The sequence below is a fragment of the Symphalangus syndactylus genome, chromosome 4 (genome assembly GCF_028878055.3).
Source record: "Symphalangus syndactylus isolate Jambi chromosome 4, NHGRI_mSymSyn1-v2.1_pri, whole genome shotgun sequence".
In the NCBI taxonomy this organism is placed as follows: domain Eukaryota; kingdom Metazoa; phylum Chordata; class Mammalia; order Primates; family Hylobatidae; genus Symphalangus; species Symphalangus syndactylus.
The window spans coordinates 113865484-113882054 of NC_072426.2; the positions used below are offsets into that span (position 1 = coordinate 113865484).

General features: G+C 39.5%; 2 protein-coding genes and 1 pseudogene across 9 annotated transcripts in view; 1 reads left to right on the forward strand and 2 right to left on the reverse strand.

Moving 5' to 3' along the window:
• The window catches only part of LOC129481080 (uncharacterized), a 114985-nt gene that overhangs the window by 92887 nt on the left and 5527 nt on the right, over positions 1-16571 (reverse strand). For all 6 annotated transcript variants that reach the window (XR_010120383.1, XR_008657253.2, XR_010120384.1 and 3 more), the window contains exon 2: positions 5917-5957. Coding sequence is in view for 1 of the 6 variants with exons in the window: in XM_055275974.2 (XP_055131949.1) it covers positions 5917-5937 (21 nt within the window). In the remaining 5 variants the exon portion in view is untranslated. The remainder of the gene's footprint in view (positions 1-5916; positions 5958-16571) is intronic.
• SCOC (short coiled-coil protein) overlaps positions 1-16571 on the forward strand; it is a 51132-nt gene that overhangs the window by 19977 nt on the left and 14584 nt on the right. The gene's annotated exons all lie outside the window — the stretch shown is intronic.
• LOC129480391 (large ribosomal subunit protein eL14-like) lies at positions 2164-3478 on the reverse strand (annotated as a pseudogene).

A 16571-nucleotide genomic window follows, 5' to 3' on the forward strand; every position in this document is an offset into this window, starting at 1 on the left:
ACTTCATAGCCTAGAAATATATTAAAAAATTAGGCATGTCACAAATGCATAAACATATGTAGATACTAGTCTGTGTTATTATTTATTACCATAAAATATCACAAATCTATTATAAAAAGTTACAATTTATCAAAACTTACGCACATGCTTACAGACCACACATGGCACCATTTGCAGTTGAGAGAAGTGTAAACAAATATACAGATGCTATATTAAATCATAAGTGCATAAAATTAACTATAGTACATACTGTACTACTGTAATAATTTCACAGCCACTTCCTGTTGCTATTGCTGTGAGATTAAGTGCTGTGAGTATCCACTTAAAATGCCATGGGACGCTAATCATCTCTGTGTGAGCAGTTCATCTCTCCGGTAAATTGCCTATTACAGTAAAAAGTAATCTCTTGTGGTTCTCTAGTGTTTTTCATTGTGTTTAGTGCAATACTGTAAACCTTGAATAACACCATGGCACCCATACAAAGTGCCACTAGTGATGCTGGAAGTGCTCCCAAGAAGCAGAGAAAATTCATGACATTACAAGAAAAAGTTGAATTGCTTGATATGTATCGTAGATTGAAGTCTGCAGCTGTGGTTGCCCATCGTTTCAAGATAAATCAATTCAGCTTAAGAACAATTGTGAAAAAAGAAAATGAAATTCATGAAGCTATCACTGCAGCTACACCAGCAAGCATGAAAAACTTACGCTTTTTGCAAAATACCTTTTTATCTAGTATTGAAAATGCAGTTTTTCTGTGGGAATGCAGGATTGCCATAAGCAAAGCATACCTACTGTGATGTGATCTGAGAAAAAGCGAAGTCATTATATGACAACTTGGAGCAAAAGGAAGGCAAAGGATGTAAACCTGAAGAATTTAATGCTGGCAAAGGATGGTCTAATAATTTTAGGAAGAGATTTGGCTTTAAAAATGTCAAGATAATTAAAGAAGAAGCTTCTGCCAACCAAGAGACAGCAGACAAGTTCCCAGATGCCATTAAGAAAATCATTGAGGAGACAGAGTATCTGCCTGAACAGGTTTCTAATGCAGATCAAAGTGCCCTATTCTGGAAAAAAAAAAAAAAGCTGCAAAGGACATTTATTAATAAGGAAGAGAAGTGAGCACCAGGATTTAAGGCAGGAAGGGATAGGCTACCTATACTGTTTTGTGCAAATGCAGGGGGGGTTGTGATCAGGACTGCCCTTATCTATAAAGCTGCTCATCCCTGAGCATTGAAGGGAAAAGAAAAACATCAGCAGCCAGCCTTTTAGTTGTACAACAAGAAGGCCCAGACAATGAGAACCCTTTTTCTGGATTGTTTCCATCAATGCTTTGTCTCTGAAGTCAGGAATTACCTTGCCCATAGGGACTACCTTTAAATTTTTTCTGATATTGGACAGTGCCTCTGGTCACCCAGAACCCCATGAGTTCAACACTGAAGCTGTCAGTGTGGTCTACTTGCCCCCAAACACAAGGTCTTTAATTCAGCTTCTAGATCCTTGGCTCCTAAGAACCCTTAAGCCTTATTACACAGGGCACTCAATGGAAAGGATTGTCAACGCCATGGAAGAGAACTCTGATAGAGACAGCATCACGACAGTCTGGAAGGATTACACCATTGAAGATGTCATCGTTGTTATAAAAAAAAAAGTTGTGAAGGTCATCAAGATTGAAATAATAAATTCCTGCTGGAGAAAACTATCCAGATATTGTGCATGACTTCACAGGATTTACCACAGAGCCAATCAAAGAAATCATGAAAGATATTATGGATATGGCCAAAAAAAAAAAAAAGTGAAAAGTGAAGGGTTTCAAGATCTGGATCTTGGAGAAATGTAAGAGCTAATAGATACTACACCAGAGGAATTAACAGAAGAAGACGTGGTGGAGATTGGTGCTTCCAAACCAGTGCCACATGATGAGAAAGAAGACATAGAAGAGGCAGTGCCAGAAAACAAATTGACATTAGACAATATGGCAGAAGGGTTCCAATTATTCAAGACTGCTTTTGACTTCTTGGACAAAAAGAACGACATGGATCCTTCTATGATACAGGCACTGAAACTTCTTTGATACAGGCACTGAAACCAAAGCAGTGGAAGAAAGGTGTACCATATAGAAACATTCTAAGAGAAATGAAAAGAAGCAAAAAGTCAAACAGAAATTTACAATGTATTTTCATAAAGTTTCACTGAGTGTCCTGACTCTCCTTCCTCCCTTTCCCTCCTCCATCTCTTCTGCCTCTGTTGCCCCTGGGACAGGAAGACCAACCCCTTCTCTTCCTCTTTCTTCTCAGCCTGTTCAATGTGAAGATGAAGAAGATGAAGACTTTCATGATGACCCACTTCCATGTAATGAAAAGTAAATATATTTTCTCTTCCTTATTACTTTCTTAATAACATTTTCTTTTCTCTAGCTTACTTTATTGTAAGAATACAACATATATAAAAAATATGTGTTAATCGACTGTTTATGTTATTGGTAATGCTTCCAGCCAACGTACGTTATTAGCAATTATACTTTGGGGGAGTCAAAAGTTATACATAGATTTTCCATTGCACAGGGTATTGGCGCCTCCTAAGCCCCACATTATTCAAGGGTCAACTGTAGGGTAACATCCCAGATCCTGACAAAAGCTGACAGAGGAAATCAAATAAGTTGATTATTTTTATCATAAATGGTTACCAGGGAAATGGAAAACTGTAAAGATCATGTTTGTATAATGCAATTTTAAAAATCCATGAGCAGCCTAGCATTTTAGAGCCTTGCTTTCAACTTGAGTGCCTCTTTTTCTTTCTTTCTTTTTTTTTTTTTTTTTTTTCCAAATAGAACTTTTATTACTTTTCTAATCTCCTCTTTCTTGCCAAATGCTTTTGGAGCAGGTGCTTTCTGGGCTGGAGCTTTTTGACCCTTCTGAGCTTTTGGAGGAGGAGCTGCCTTCTGGCCTGTGGCTTTCTGGGCAGGAAGCTTCTGAGCTGGAGACTTCTTGCCCACAGCGGTCACTTTTTGCTAGAACTTTAGCAGCAGCTGCAGCAGCAGTAGCACCCTTCGCAGAAGGTGCTTTTTTGGGAGAAGCTTTCGGAGAGCTGCCTTTTGAAGCTTCTTAACTTCATTCTTGATTATTCTGTTCCTCATTGCCTTCATAACTTTAAAATGATCAAAATCTGTCATCTTGGCTTTCCTTTCTCTGGCTTCAATCTTCTTGGCCCATCGTGTGGCTGCCCATTTTGTATTGATGTTTGCCTTCTGCCAGGCTTGTCAGACATACTTCTGGTGGGCACTGTGTGGAAACTTGAGGTTGAAATCAGTGAGCTGCATTCACTTGAAAGGCATGGTCTGTCTCCTCACTTGAGTGCAAGGTCCATTAACCAAAGCCCTGTTCTGATCACTAACATCTACAGTTGCAACCAGTTTTCCGGCACGAGGTCCAGAGGAGATGTAGCCCACACGGGCAACCTCCATGAAGCGCCTGAACACCATGCTGGTGGCGTTTGGCAAGAAGGAAGAAGGTCAGGTGCTTTCTTTTATAAAATATTAGTTATCGACCAGGCGTGGTGGCTCACGCATGTAATCCCAGCACTTTGGGAGGCCCAGGTGGGTGGATTGCTTGAGGTAAGGAGTTTGAGACCAGCCTGACCAACATAGTGAAACCTCATCTCTACTAAAAATACAAAAATTAGCCAGGTGTCGTGGCAGGCACCTGTAATTCCAGTTGCTCGGGCGGCTGAGGAGGAGAATCACTTGAACCTGGGAGGTGCAGGTTGCAGTGAGCCAAGATCGCACCACTGCGCTCCAGCCTGGGCGACAGAGCAAGACCCTGCACACCAGCCTGGGTGACAGAGTAAGACCATTTCTCATAAATAAATAAAAATACTAGTTATCACTGTAACCCTGACTTCTATGCTCTTCAGAGAATTACTTTATGCTTGTTAAAAACAGAATCTCCCTTACGGTCCCAGACACATATGATTAATCTTGATTTTAAAGCCAGATTATTTTTTTTTTGAGACGGACTCTTGCTATGTCGCCCAGGCTGGATGGAGTGCAGTGGCGTGATCTCGGCTAACTGCAGCCTCCACCTCCCAGGTTCAAGCAGTTCTCCTGCCTCAGCCTCCCGAGTAGCTGGGACTACAGGTGTGTGCTGCCATGCCTGGCTAATTTTTGTATTTTTAGTAGAGATGGGGTTTCACCATGTTGGCCAGAATGGTCTTGGTCTCCTGACCTCGTGATCCACCTGCCTCAGCCTCCCAAAGTGCTGGGATTACAGACGTGAGCCACCGCACCCAGTCTAAAGCCAGATTATTTTTATAAAATTTTAGTGAGCATGTACCCAGCTGACATGATTGAAAATATAGATTCATGTTTAGAGAATCACAGAATCACAAAATCACAAAAGCTGGAATGAGGTGGCTCAATGACGATTTACTCAGGAAATATGCTTTGAGAACCTGTGGCAGGCAGGGTGCCAAAAGCTGGATGGTCAGACACAATCTTACCAGCAAAGATTGACTTTTAAATATGGGGAACAACTCACTTATCTCACTGGTAGTGTTGTTTGATAAAGTTCTTAATGTTATTTTATACCATGTTAAGAAGCTAAATGAACTCTCTTCCAAGCCCTCACTTGAGGAAACAGGGGTGGACAGGAAAGAGACTAACTCCCTGCAGTCTTATGGTTAATTTCAAATATTTGAATGCTGCACAATATCTAGCTCATGATATAGTCACAAAACTAAACTTTTAAATCAGTAAAGAATGGAATGAATTGAATCTAGGCTGAGCCAGAACAAGAACCCAGGTTTCTTCTTCTTCAAACCAATGCTTGTCACGTTGTTGGTAGATCAGTTTTCTGAACCAGTCATATACCAACATCATAAATTTTGCCACATTAAATTAACCACTTAATTAAAATCAGTTTTGAACCTAGCTTTATTCTAAGCAACATGTTAACATCTGTGAATTGAGAATTAGTTGTATTATTCATATTTATTATAATAAAATAAACGTAACTATTTTTAAAAATTCATCTTGTACAACCAGAGGTATAAATACCAATTCTGGGGGAAATGCTAATTTGAAAATATTATCTAGAGAAAAATAAGGACTGTAAACCAAAAAGTATCTGAGACAGGTCTCAATCAATTTAGAAGTTGATTTTGCCAAGGTTAAGGACATACCTGGAAGACAAGAACACAGAATCACAGAAACAGTCTGTGATCTGTTCCTTTATCCAAGGATGACTTTGAGAGCTTCAGTATTTAAAGGGGAAAAGTGGGCTGGAGAGGGAAGAGCGAGGGTATAGTAATCTACATGTTGCAGGAGAAAAGGCGCAGGTAGGGGAATGGTGAATGATGTATTCATCTTGCACGCAGCAAATTGGCACTTTACGTGAAATAGGATGAACATAGAGTAGCTACCTATGGAGATATTTAACCTTTTATCTGTAGCTATCTGCTTAGGAACAGAAGGAAAGGCAGCTTCTTGCATGACTCAGCTTTCGGCTTATTTTTTTCCTTCTGGCAGAGTGAATTGGAGTCTCGAGTTTTTATTCTCCTTTCACAGCACCGAAACTGCACAGAATCATTCCTAATTATTTCCATTTTTATGATAAAGTCAAAGCTTGATTCCATAAAGACCTTGAAATACTTTGGAATTCTTGCTTGAGAAACTCTAAAAGTACATTGGTAATTTCTTACATTTCCCCTACCTATTGAACAAATAAATGAAAATGACTGATCAAATTTATTTACTCTTGGTTATTATCAGAAATTAGAATCTTGAGAAAAGTATACATGAACACCTTAATTTACCAAATAGCTATATGGTATACTGTTGAGTATAGTATACTAGTCTGTAGTATACAATTACGTCTAGTTTTGAAATCAAGTTTTAACAAATAGGTTATATTCTTTACTCACCAAATTCAGAACAGCATTCATTTTCCAATGAATTCAATAACCTTTTAAGTGAAAAAAACGAGTAAAAAGGAAAATGTGAGTTCTTATTTAGGAATGAGATGAAACATGTTTTGCAAGTTAATGAGCTTAAAGCATCAGACAACACACCTGGTTATACTTGAAAGTTATCAAAAATGCGTCCATTTAGCATATTTCACCTTAAAATATCCACAGTATGTTTAGAACCCTCTAATTAAGACAAAATAGCAGCTTGTATGTGCACAATGAGAGTGTGCCAGATTGGAACATCAAAAAGATCTTGGAAGTTCTCTATTTCATTATTTATCATTTCTTCCCCCACATAATACATTGCCTTGTACAATTTTCAGTTATGACTTCCCCCATTCTCTATGAAAAAAAATTTAATTTTGTGCCTTTATTTAGATGAACTATATTATCAATATTCACATAGTCCAGGTTGCATGAATGTTCACCTTATAATCAAATATTTCTATGCAATCTCAGTGGTTTCTATTTGTACTTATAGCCATTCCTTATTCAGAAGGGGGATTTTTTTTTTTTTTTTTTTTTTGAGACAGAGTTTCGCTCTTGTTGCCCAGGCTGGAGTGCAATGGCACCATCTCGGCTCACTGCAACCTCCACCTCCTGGGTTCAAGCAGTTCTCCTGCTTCAACCTCCCAAGTCTGAAAGCTGAAAATAAGCTGAAAGCTGAGTCTTGCAAGAGCTGCCTTTCTTTCTGTTCCTAAGCAGATAGCTACAGATTAAAGGTTAAATATGTCCATAGGTAACTACTCTATGTTCACCCTATCTTATGTAAAGTGCTGATTTGCTGAGCACAAGATGAATACATAATTCACTGTTCCCCTACCTGCGCCTTTTCGCCTGTGATCCCTCCCAAGGGATTACAGGCATGTGCCACCACACCCAGCTAATTTTGTATTTTTAGTAGAGATGGAGTTTCACCATGTTGGTCAGGCCGGTCTTGAACTCCTGACCTCAGGAGATCCGCCCACCTCGGCCTCCCAAAGTTCTGGGATTAAAGGCGTGACCCACCACGCCCGGCCCAGAAGAGGGAAATTTTTTATGGCCAAGTAATTTTTAAAACCATGTTTACTGAAAAATATAATACAAATATAGAACCTCTATAAAATAAATATGTAGTTTAATAAAATAAATATGTAGTTTAATGAATGTTTATTTCATGATCAGTTTGTCAAAATTTCAACTCTCCTTTTTATACTCGCTTAGATGTACTATTCTTTTAGGCATCTTTTGGTCATTTCAAGGTGGGTTTTTTTCTCCCTAATCATTTAGGGTACATCTTAATGATCAGCAACACTGTTTTATCAAATTTGAACATCTTGTGAAAGATATATTACTCTCTAATCTTATAGTTATCTTTTTGTATGTTATCTTTTTTAAAGTTTCTAAAGACTTATTTTAAAGTTTAAATTATCTAGCAAACATAATTTGGTTCTGGAATTTGAAAAAGGTAAACACTCTAAAATAACTATATCCTATCTTATGGCAATCATTTTCTTGCATTTTAAAAATAATTTTATTTTCCAAAGGTGCATCCAAAATAAACCATAGGTTTTTCTGTCTATTTTTAAAACATGTATTTGTGAACCCAAAACTATCTGAGACAGGTCTCAATCAATTTAGAAAGTTTATTTCACCAAGGTTAAGGATGTGCCCATAACACAGCCTTAGGAGGTCCTGACAATATGTTCCCAAGGTGACTGGGATACAGCTTGCTTCTACACTTTTGAAGGAGACATAATATGTCAATCAATGCACGTTAGATGTACATTGGTTCGATCTGGAAAGGAAGGACAATGTGAAATGGGGACTGCCAGCTTATAAGAGATTTAAAAATTTTCTGATTGGCTATTGGTTGAAAGAGTTAAGTTACTATCTAAAGACCCGGAATCAATAGAAAGGAATGTATGGGCTAAAATGATAAGGGATTATGAAGACCAAACTTTTTTTTTTTTTTTTTGGAGAAAGTGTAATACAGATTTTATTTTATTTTATTTTTATTTTTATTATTATATTTTAAGTTCTAGGGTACATGTGCACAACGTGCAGGTTTGTTACATATGTATATATGTGCCATGTTGGTGTACTGCACCCTTTAACTCGTCATTTAACATTAGTTATATCTCCTAATGCTATCCCTCCCCCATCCCCCAACCCACGACAGGGTCTGGTGTGTGATGTTCCCCATCCTGTGTCCATGTGTTCTCAGTGTTCAATTTCCACCTGTGAGTGAGAACAGGTGGTGTTTGGTTTTCTGTCCTTGCGATAGTTTGTTCAGAACGATGGTTTCCAGCTTCATCCATTTCCCTACAAAGGACATGAACTCATCCTTTTTTAGGGCTGCATAGTATTGCATGGTGTATATGTGCCACTTTTTTTTTTTTTTTTTTTTTTGAGACGGAGTCTCGCTGTCACCCAGGCTGGAGTGCAGTGGTGCGATCTCTGCTCACTGCAGGCTCCGCTACCCGGGGTTCACGCCATTCTCCTGCCTCAGCCTCCGGAGCAGCTGGGACTACAGGCGCCCGCCACCTCACCTGGCTAATTTTTTGTATTTTTAGTAGAGACGGGGTTTCACCGTGTTAGCTAGGATGGTCTCGATCTCCTGACCTCGTGATCCACACGCCTCGGCCTCCCAAAGTGCTGGGATTACAGGCGTGAGCCACCGTGCCCGGCCTATGTGCCACATTTTCTTAATCTAGTCTATCATTGATGGGCATTTGGGTTGGTTCCAAGTCTTTTTTTGTGAATAGTGCCACAATAAACATATGTGTGCATGTGTCTTTATAGCAGCATGATTTATAATCCTTTGGGTATATACCCAGTAATGGGATGGCTGGGTCAAATGGTATTTCTAGTTCTAGGTCCTTGAGGAATCACCACATTGTCTTCCACAATGGTTGAACTAGTTTACAGTCCCACCAATGGTGTAAAAGTGTTCCTATTTCTCCACATCCTCTCCAGCACCTGTTGTTTCCTGACTTTTTAATGATCACCATTCTAACTGGTGTGAGATGGTATCTCATTGTGGTTTTGATTTGCATTTCTCTGACGGCCAGTGATGATGAGCATTTTTTCATGTGTCTTTGGCTGCATAAATATCTTCTTTTGAGAAGTGTCTGTTCATATCCTTCGCCCACATTTTGATGGGGTTGTTTGATTTTTTCTTGTAAATTTGTTGAAGTTCTTTGTAGATTCTGGATATTAGCCCTTTGTCAGATGGGTAGATTGTAAAAATTTTCTCCCATTCTGTAGGTTGCCTGTTCACTCTGATGGTAGTTTCTTTTGCTGTGCAGAAGCTCTTTAGTTTAATTAGATCCCATTTGTCAATTTTGGCTTTTGTTGCCATTGCTTTTGGTGTTTTAGTCATGAAGTCCTTGCCCATGCCTATGCCCTGAATGGTAGGTTTTCTTCTAGGGTTTTTATGGTTTTAGGTCTAACATTTAAGTCTTTAATCCATCTTGAATTAATTTTTGTATAAGGTGTAAGGAAGGGATCCAGTTTTGGCTTTCTACATATGGCTAGCCAGTTTTCCCTGCACCATTTATTAAATAGGGAATCCTTTCCCCATTTCTTGTTTTTGTCAGGTTTGTCAAAGATCAGATGGTTGTAGATGTGTGGTATTATTTCCAAGGGCTCTATTGTGTTCCATTGGTCTATACCTCTGTTTTGGTACCAGTACCAAGCAGTTTTGGTTACTGTAGCCTTGTAGTATAGTTTGAAGTCAGGTAGCGTCATGCCTCCAGCTTTGTTCTTTTGGCTTAGGATTGTCTTGGCAATGCGGGCTCTTTTTTGGTTCCATATGAATTTTAAAGTAGTTTTTTTCCCAATTCTGTGAAGAATGTCATTGGTAGCTTGATGGGGATGGCACTGAATCTATAAATTACCTTGGGCAGCATTGCCATTTTCACGATATTGATTCTTCCTATCCATGAGCATGGAATGTTCTTCCATTTGTTTGTGTCCTCTTTAATTTCGTTGAGCAGTGGTTTGTAGTTCTCCTTGTAGAGGTCCTTCACATCCCTCGTAAGTTGGATTCCTAGGTATTTTATTCACTTTGAAGCAATTGTGAATGGGAGTTCACTCATGATTTGGCTCTCTGTTTGTCTGTTATTGGTGTATAGGCATGCTTGTGATTTTTGCACATTGATTTTGTATCCTGAGACTTTGCTGAAGTTGCTTATCAGCTTAAGGAGATTTGGGGCTGAGACGATGGAGTTTTCTAAATATACAATCACGTCATCTGCAAACAGGGACAATATGACTTCCTCTTTTGTTAATTGAATACCCTTTATTTCTTTCTCTTACCTGATTGCCCTGGCCAATACTTCCAACACTATGTTGAATAGGAGTGGTGAGAGAGAGCATCTCTGTCTTGTGCCAGTTTTCAAAGGGAATGCTTTCAGTTTTTGCCCATTCAGTATGATATCGGCTGTGGGTTTGTCATAAATAGCTCTTATTATTTTGAGATACGTCCCATCAATACCTAATTTATTGAGAGTTTTTAGCATGAAGGGCTGTTGAATTTTGTCAAAGGCCTTTTCTGCATTTATTGAGATAATCATGTGGTTTTTGTCTTTGGTTCTATTTATATGCTGGATTACGTTTATTGATTTGCATATGTTGAACCAGCCTTGCATCCCAGGGATGAAGCCCACTTGATCATGGTGGATAAGCTTTTTGATGTGCTGCTGGATTCGGTTTGCCAGTATTTTATCGAGGATTTTCACATCGATGTTCATCAGGGATATTAGTCTAAAAGTCTCTTTTTTTGTTGTGTCTCTGCCAGGCTTTTGTATCAGGATGATGTTGTCCTCATAAAATGAATTAGGGAGGATTCTCTCTTTTTCTATTGATTAGAAGAGTTTCAGAAGGAGTGGTACCAGCTCCTCTTTGTACCTCTGTTAGAATTCGGTTGTGAATCCATCTGGTCATGGACGTTTTTTGGTTGGTAGGCTGTTAATTATTGTCTCAATTTCAGAGCCTGTTGTTCTATTCAGGGATTCAACTTCTTCCTGGTTTAGTCTTGGGAGGGTGTATGTGTCCAGGAATTTATCCATTTCTTCTAGATTTTCTAGCTCATTTGTGTAGAGGTGTTTATAGTATTCTCTGATGGTAGTTTGTATTTCTGTGGGATCGGTGGTGATATACCCTTTATTATTTTTTTATTGTGTCTATTTGATTCTTCTCTGTTTTCTTCTTTATTAGTCTTGCTAGCGGTCTACCAATTTTGTTGATCTTTTCAAAAAACCAGCTCCTGGATTCATTGATTTTTTGAAGGGTTTTTTGTGTCTCTATCTCCTTCAGTTCTGCTCTGATCTTTGTTATTTTTTGCCTTCTGCTAGCTTTTGAATGTGTTTGCTTCTGCTTCTCTAGTTCTTTTAATTGTGATGTTAGGGTGTCAATTTTAGATCTTTCCCGCTTTCTCTTGTGGGCATTTAGTGCTATAAATTTCCCTCTACACACTGCTTTAAATGTGTCCCAAAGATTCTGGTATGTTGTGTCTTTGTTCTCGTTGGTTTCAAAGAACATCTTTATTTCTGCCTTCATTTCGTTACGTACCCAGTAGTCATTCAGGAGCAAGTTGTTCAGTTTCCATGTAGTTGAGCAGTTTTGAGTGAGTTTCTTAATCCTGAGTTCTAGTTTGATTGCACTGTGGTCTGAGAGTTTGTTATAATTTCTGTTCTTTTACATTTGCTGAGGAGTGCTTTACTTCCAATTATGTGGCCAATTTTTTGAATAAGTGTGATGTGGTGCCGAAAAGAATGTATATTCTGTTGATTTGGGGCGGAGAGTTCTGTAGATGTCTGTTAGGTCTGCTTGGTGCAGAGCTGAGTTCAATTCCTGGATATCCTTGTTAGCTTTCTGTCTCCTTGATGTGTCTAATGTTGACAGTGGGGTGTTAAAGTCTCCCATTATTATTGTGTGGGAGTCGAAGTCTCTTTGTAGGTCTCTAAGGACTTGCTTTATGAATCTGGGGTGCTCCTGTATTGGGTGCATATACATTTAGGACAGTTAGCTCTTCTTGTTGAATTGATCCTTTTACCATTATGTAATGGTCTTCTTTGTCTCTTTTGATCTTTGTTGGTTTAAAGTCTGTTTTATCAGAGACTAGGATTGCAACCCCAGCTTTTTGTTTTGTTTTGTTTTCCATTTGCTTGTTAGAGCTTCCTCCATCCCTTTATTCTGAGTGTATGTGTGTCTCTGCACATGAGATGGGTCTCCTGAATACAGCACACTGATGGGTCTAGACTTTTTATGCAGTTTGCCAGTCTATGTCTTTCAATTGGAGCATTTAGCCCATTTACATTTAAAGTTAATATTGTTATGTGTGAATTTGATCCTGTCATTATGATGTTAGCTGGTTATTTTGCTCGTTAGTTGATGCAGTTTCTTCCTAGCATTGATGGTCTTTACAATTTGGCATGTTTTTGCAGTGGCTGGTACCAGTTGTTCCTTTCCATGTTTAGTGCTTCCTTCGGGAGCCATGTAAGGCAGGCCTGATGGTGACAAAATCTCTCAGCATTTGTTTGTCTGTAAAGGATTTTATTTCTCCTTCACTTGTGAAGCTTAGTTTGGCTGGATATGAAATTCTGGGTTGAAAATTCTTTTCTTTAAGAATGTTGAATATTGGCCCCCACTCTCTTCCAGCTTGTAGAGTTTCTGCCAACAGATCTGCTGTTAGTCTGATGGGCTTCACTTTGTGGATAACCTGATCTTTCTCTCTGGCTGCCCTTAACATTTTTTCTTTCATTTCAACTTTGGTGAATCTGACAATTATGTGTCTTGGGGTTGCTCTCCTTGAGGGGTATCTTTGTGGGGTTCTCTGTATTTTCTGAATTTGAATGCTGGCCTGCCTCACTAGGTTGGGGAAGTTCTCCTGGATAATACCCTGAAGAGTGTTTTCCAACTTGATTCCATTCTCCCCGTCACTTTCAGGTACACCAATCAGAGGTAGATTTGGTCTTTTCACATAGTCCCATATTTCTTGGAGGCTTTGTTCATTTCTTTTTACTCTTTTTTCTCTAAACTTCTCTTCTCACTTCATTTCATTCATTTGATCTTCAATCACTGATACCCTTTCCTCCACTTGATCAAATCAGCTACTGAAGCTTGTGAATGCATCAGGTAGTTCTTGTGCCATGGTTTTGAGCTCCATCAGGTCATTTAAGGACTTCTCTACGCTGTTTATTCTAGTTAGCCATTTGTCTAATCTTTTTTCAAGGTTTTTAGCTTCTTTGCGATGGGTTTGAATATTCTCCTTTAGTTTGGAGAAGCTTGTTATTACTGATTGTCTGAAGCCTTCTTCTCTCAACTAGTCAAAGTCATTCTGTGTCCAGCTTTGTTCCATTGCTGGTGAGGAGCTGCGTTCCTTTGGAGGAGAAGAGGTGCTCTGATTTTTAGAATTTTCAGCTTTTCTGCTCTGGTTTCTCCCCATCTTTCTGGTTTTATCTACCTTTGGTCTTTGATGATGGTGACGTATATATGGGGTTTTGTTGTGGTTGTCCTTTCTGTTTCTTAGTTTTCCTTCTAATAATCAGGACTCTCAGCTGCAGGTCTGTTGGAGTTTGCTGGAGGTCCACTCCTGACCCTGTTTGCCTGGGTATCACCAGCGGAGGCTGCAGAACAGCAAATATTGTAGAACGGCAGATGTTGCTGCCTGATCCTTCCTCTGGAAGCTTCATTTCAGAGGGGCACCTGGCTGTATGAGGTGTGAGTTGGCCCCTACTGGGAGGTGTCTCCCAGGTAGGCTACTTGGGGGTCAGGGACCCACTTGAGGAGGCAGTCTGTCCATTCTCAGATCTCAAACTCCATTCTGGGAGAACCACTACTCTCTTCAAAGCTGTCAGACAGGGACATTTAAGTCTGCAGAAGTTTCTGCTGCCTTTTGTCCAGCTATGCCCTGCCCCCAGAGGTAGAGTCCACAGAGGCAGGCAGGCAGGCCTCCTTTAGCTGCTGTGGGCTCCACCGAGTTTGAGCTTCCAGGCTGCTTTGTTTATCTACTCAAGCCTCAGCAATGGTGGATGCCCCTCCCCCAGCCTCGCTTCTGCCTAGCAGTTCGATCTCAGACTGCTGTGCTAGCAGTAAGCGAGGCTCTGTGGGCATGGGACCCTCCAAGCCAGGCGCAGGATATAAACTTCTGGTGTGCTATTTGCTAAGGCTGTTGGAAAAGTGCAGATTTAGGGTAGGAGTGACCCGATTTTCCAGGTACTGTCTGTCACAGCTTCCCTTTGCTAGGAAAGGGAATTCCCCAACCCCTTGCACTTCCTGGGTGAGGCAATGCCCCACCCTGCTCCATGGGCTGCACCCACTGTCTGACAAGCCCCAGTGAGATAAACCTGGTACCTCAGTTGGAAATGTAGAAATCACCCATCTTGTGCATTGCTCACGCTGGGAGCTGCAGACTGGAGCTATTCCTATTTGGCCATCTTGGAACCTCCCTCTGAAGACCAAAGTTTTATCATGCAGATGAAGTCTCCAGGTAGTAGGCTTCAGAGAGAATAGATTGTAAATGTTTTTTTCTTTTTTCTTTTTTTTTTTTTGCTCTGTCACCCAAGCTGGTCTTGGCTCACTGGAAGCTCCACCTCCAGGGTTCATGCCATTCTCGTGCCTCAGCCTCTGGAGTAGCTGGGACTACAGGCACCAGCCACCACACCCAGATAACTTTTTGTATTTTTAGTAGAGACACGGTTTCACCGTGTTAGCCAGGATGGTCTCGATCTCCTGACATCGTGATCTGCCTGCCTTGGCCTCCCACAGTGCTGAGATTACAGGCTTGAGCCACCGCACCTGGCCGATTGCAAATGTTTCTTATCAGGCTTCAGTTCTCTGTTGATGTTAATGCTGGTCGGCATTTCCTGAATTCTAAAAGGGAGGAGGGTATAATGAGGCATGTCTGAACCCCTTCACATCATGGCCTTAACTAGTTTTTCAGGTTAACTTTGGAATGCCCTTGGCTGAGAGGAGGGGTCCAGTCAGATATTTGGGGGGGCCTTATAATTTTATTTTTGGTTTACATATTTTAAATGTCTTTAATCTACAAGTTTTCTTTCCACTCCTTTTCCCCCAGTGCAATTTATTTTATTTTTTCATTTTTAAAAAAATTTGTGTGGGTACATAGTAGGCATAGTATATGTTTATAGGGAAGTGCAATTTATTTGGTAAAGAAAAGGGCTTTGTTTGTTTTGTTTTTAAAATCTGTGTCCTGTAGTGTTTTTCATAGCTGGATTTTTTTTTTTTTTTTTTTTTTTTTTTTTTTGAGATGGAGTCTCGCTCTGTCACTAGGCTGGAGTGCAGTGGCATGATCTTGGCTCACTACACCCTCCACCTCCTGGGTTCAAGTGATTCTCCTGCCTCAGCCTCCCAAGTAGCTGGGATTACAGGTGCCCACCACAACACCCAGCTAATTTTTGTATTTTTAGTAGACATGGGTTTTTGCCATGTTGGCCAGGCTGGTCACCTGACCTGAGGTGATCCACCTGCCTTGGCCTCTCAAAGTGTTGAGATTACAGGCATGAGCCACTGCATCCAGCCTCACAGCTGGATTTTGATAATTTTATGCAGGTAGTAGATTTGACATATTTCTCAGTTCGCTGTATTTCCTGTTAAATTGATAATTTATGGGCTTGATCAAATCAGGCTTCAATTTTTTTTAATCAGACTTTCACAGGTGATGGTATATTCATTTTCCATTAGAAAGTAAATGACATCTGTCTCTCTTTGTGATGTTAGTAACATTGATGCTCAGTGTCTAGTTAACTATTTCTCAGTAATCTTTTTAACTATACCCCTCCCCCTAGGACCTTTTAATACATTTTCTTAATGAAACTCTTCCTCTGTGAGATTGTCTTTTGCCATACTTGGAAAACACTTATTTCTTCAAACATTTTTCAGTACAATACTATTTTTCCTTTCCTTCTGGGACTCTGATGACTCATATGTTAGATCTTTTTTGGCCTGCAGGTTCCTGAGGTTTTGTTCATTTTTTGGTTCAATAATTTTTCTCTCTGTTGTTCAGACTGGATAATTTCTACTGAAATTATCAAATTCACTAACTCCTCTTTCATCTCCATCCTGCCACTGATTCTTTGCAGTGAGTTTTAAATTTCATTAGAATTTAAAAATGTAATTAAATAATTTTATTATTTTCAGTTCTAAAAATTTCCATTTGGTTTTTATTTATATCTTCTATTTATGTTATTCATACTTCCAATTATCATTTCTATCTTGGGATTTTTCATGATTACTTACACAGGTATTTTTGTAATAGCTGCTTAAAATCATTTTCAGAAAATTTCAACATTTGTGTCATCTCACTGTTGGTATTTGTGGTTACTCTCATGGGAATTGAGATTTGCATGGTTTTTCATAAGCAGAATAATTGTGAATTAGATCCTGAATATTTTGACTATTATGTTATAAGCCCCTGGGTCCTGTTTAAATCCTATGGAGAATGTCGATATTTTTAATTTAGTAGAAACATGAGTTGGTTAGTTTGAGGCTCCAAGTTCCAACCCACCTTCTTTGGGTGGTGGTTCTAAAGTAATTTCAATTTGGAGTCTTTACAGTTATTTATATTTTTATTTAATTCTAGCAATCCTAATAACAGTTCAGTA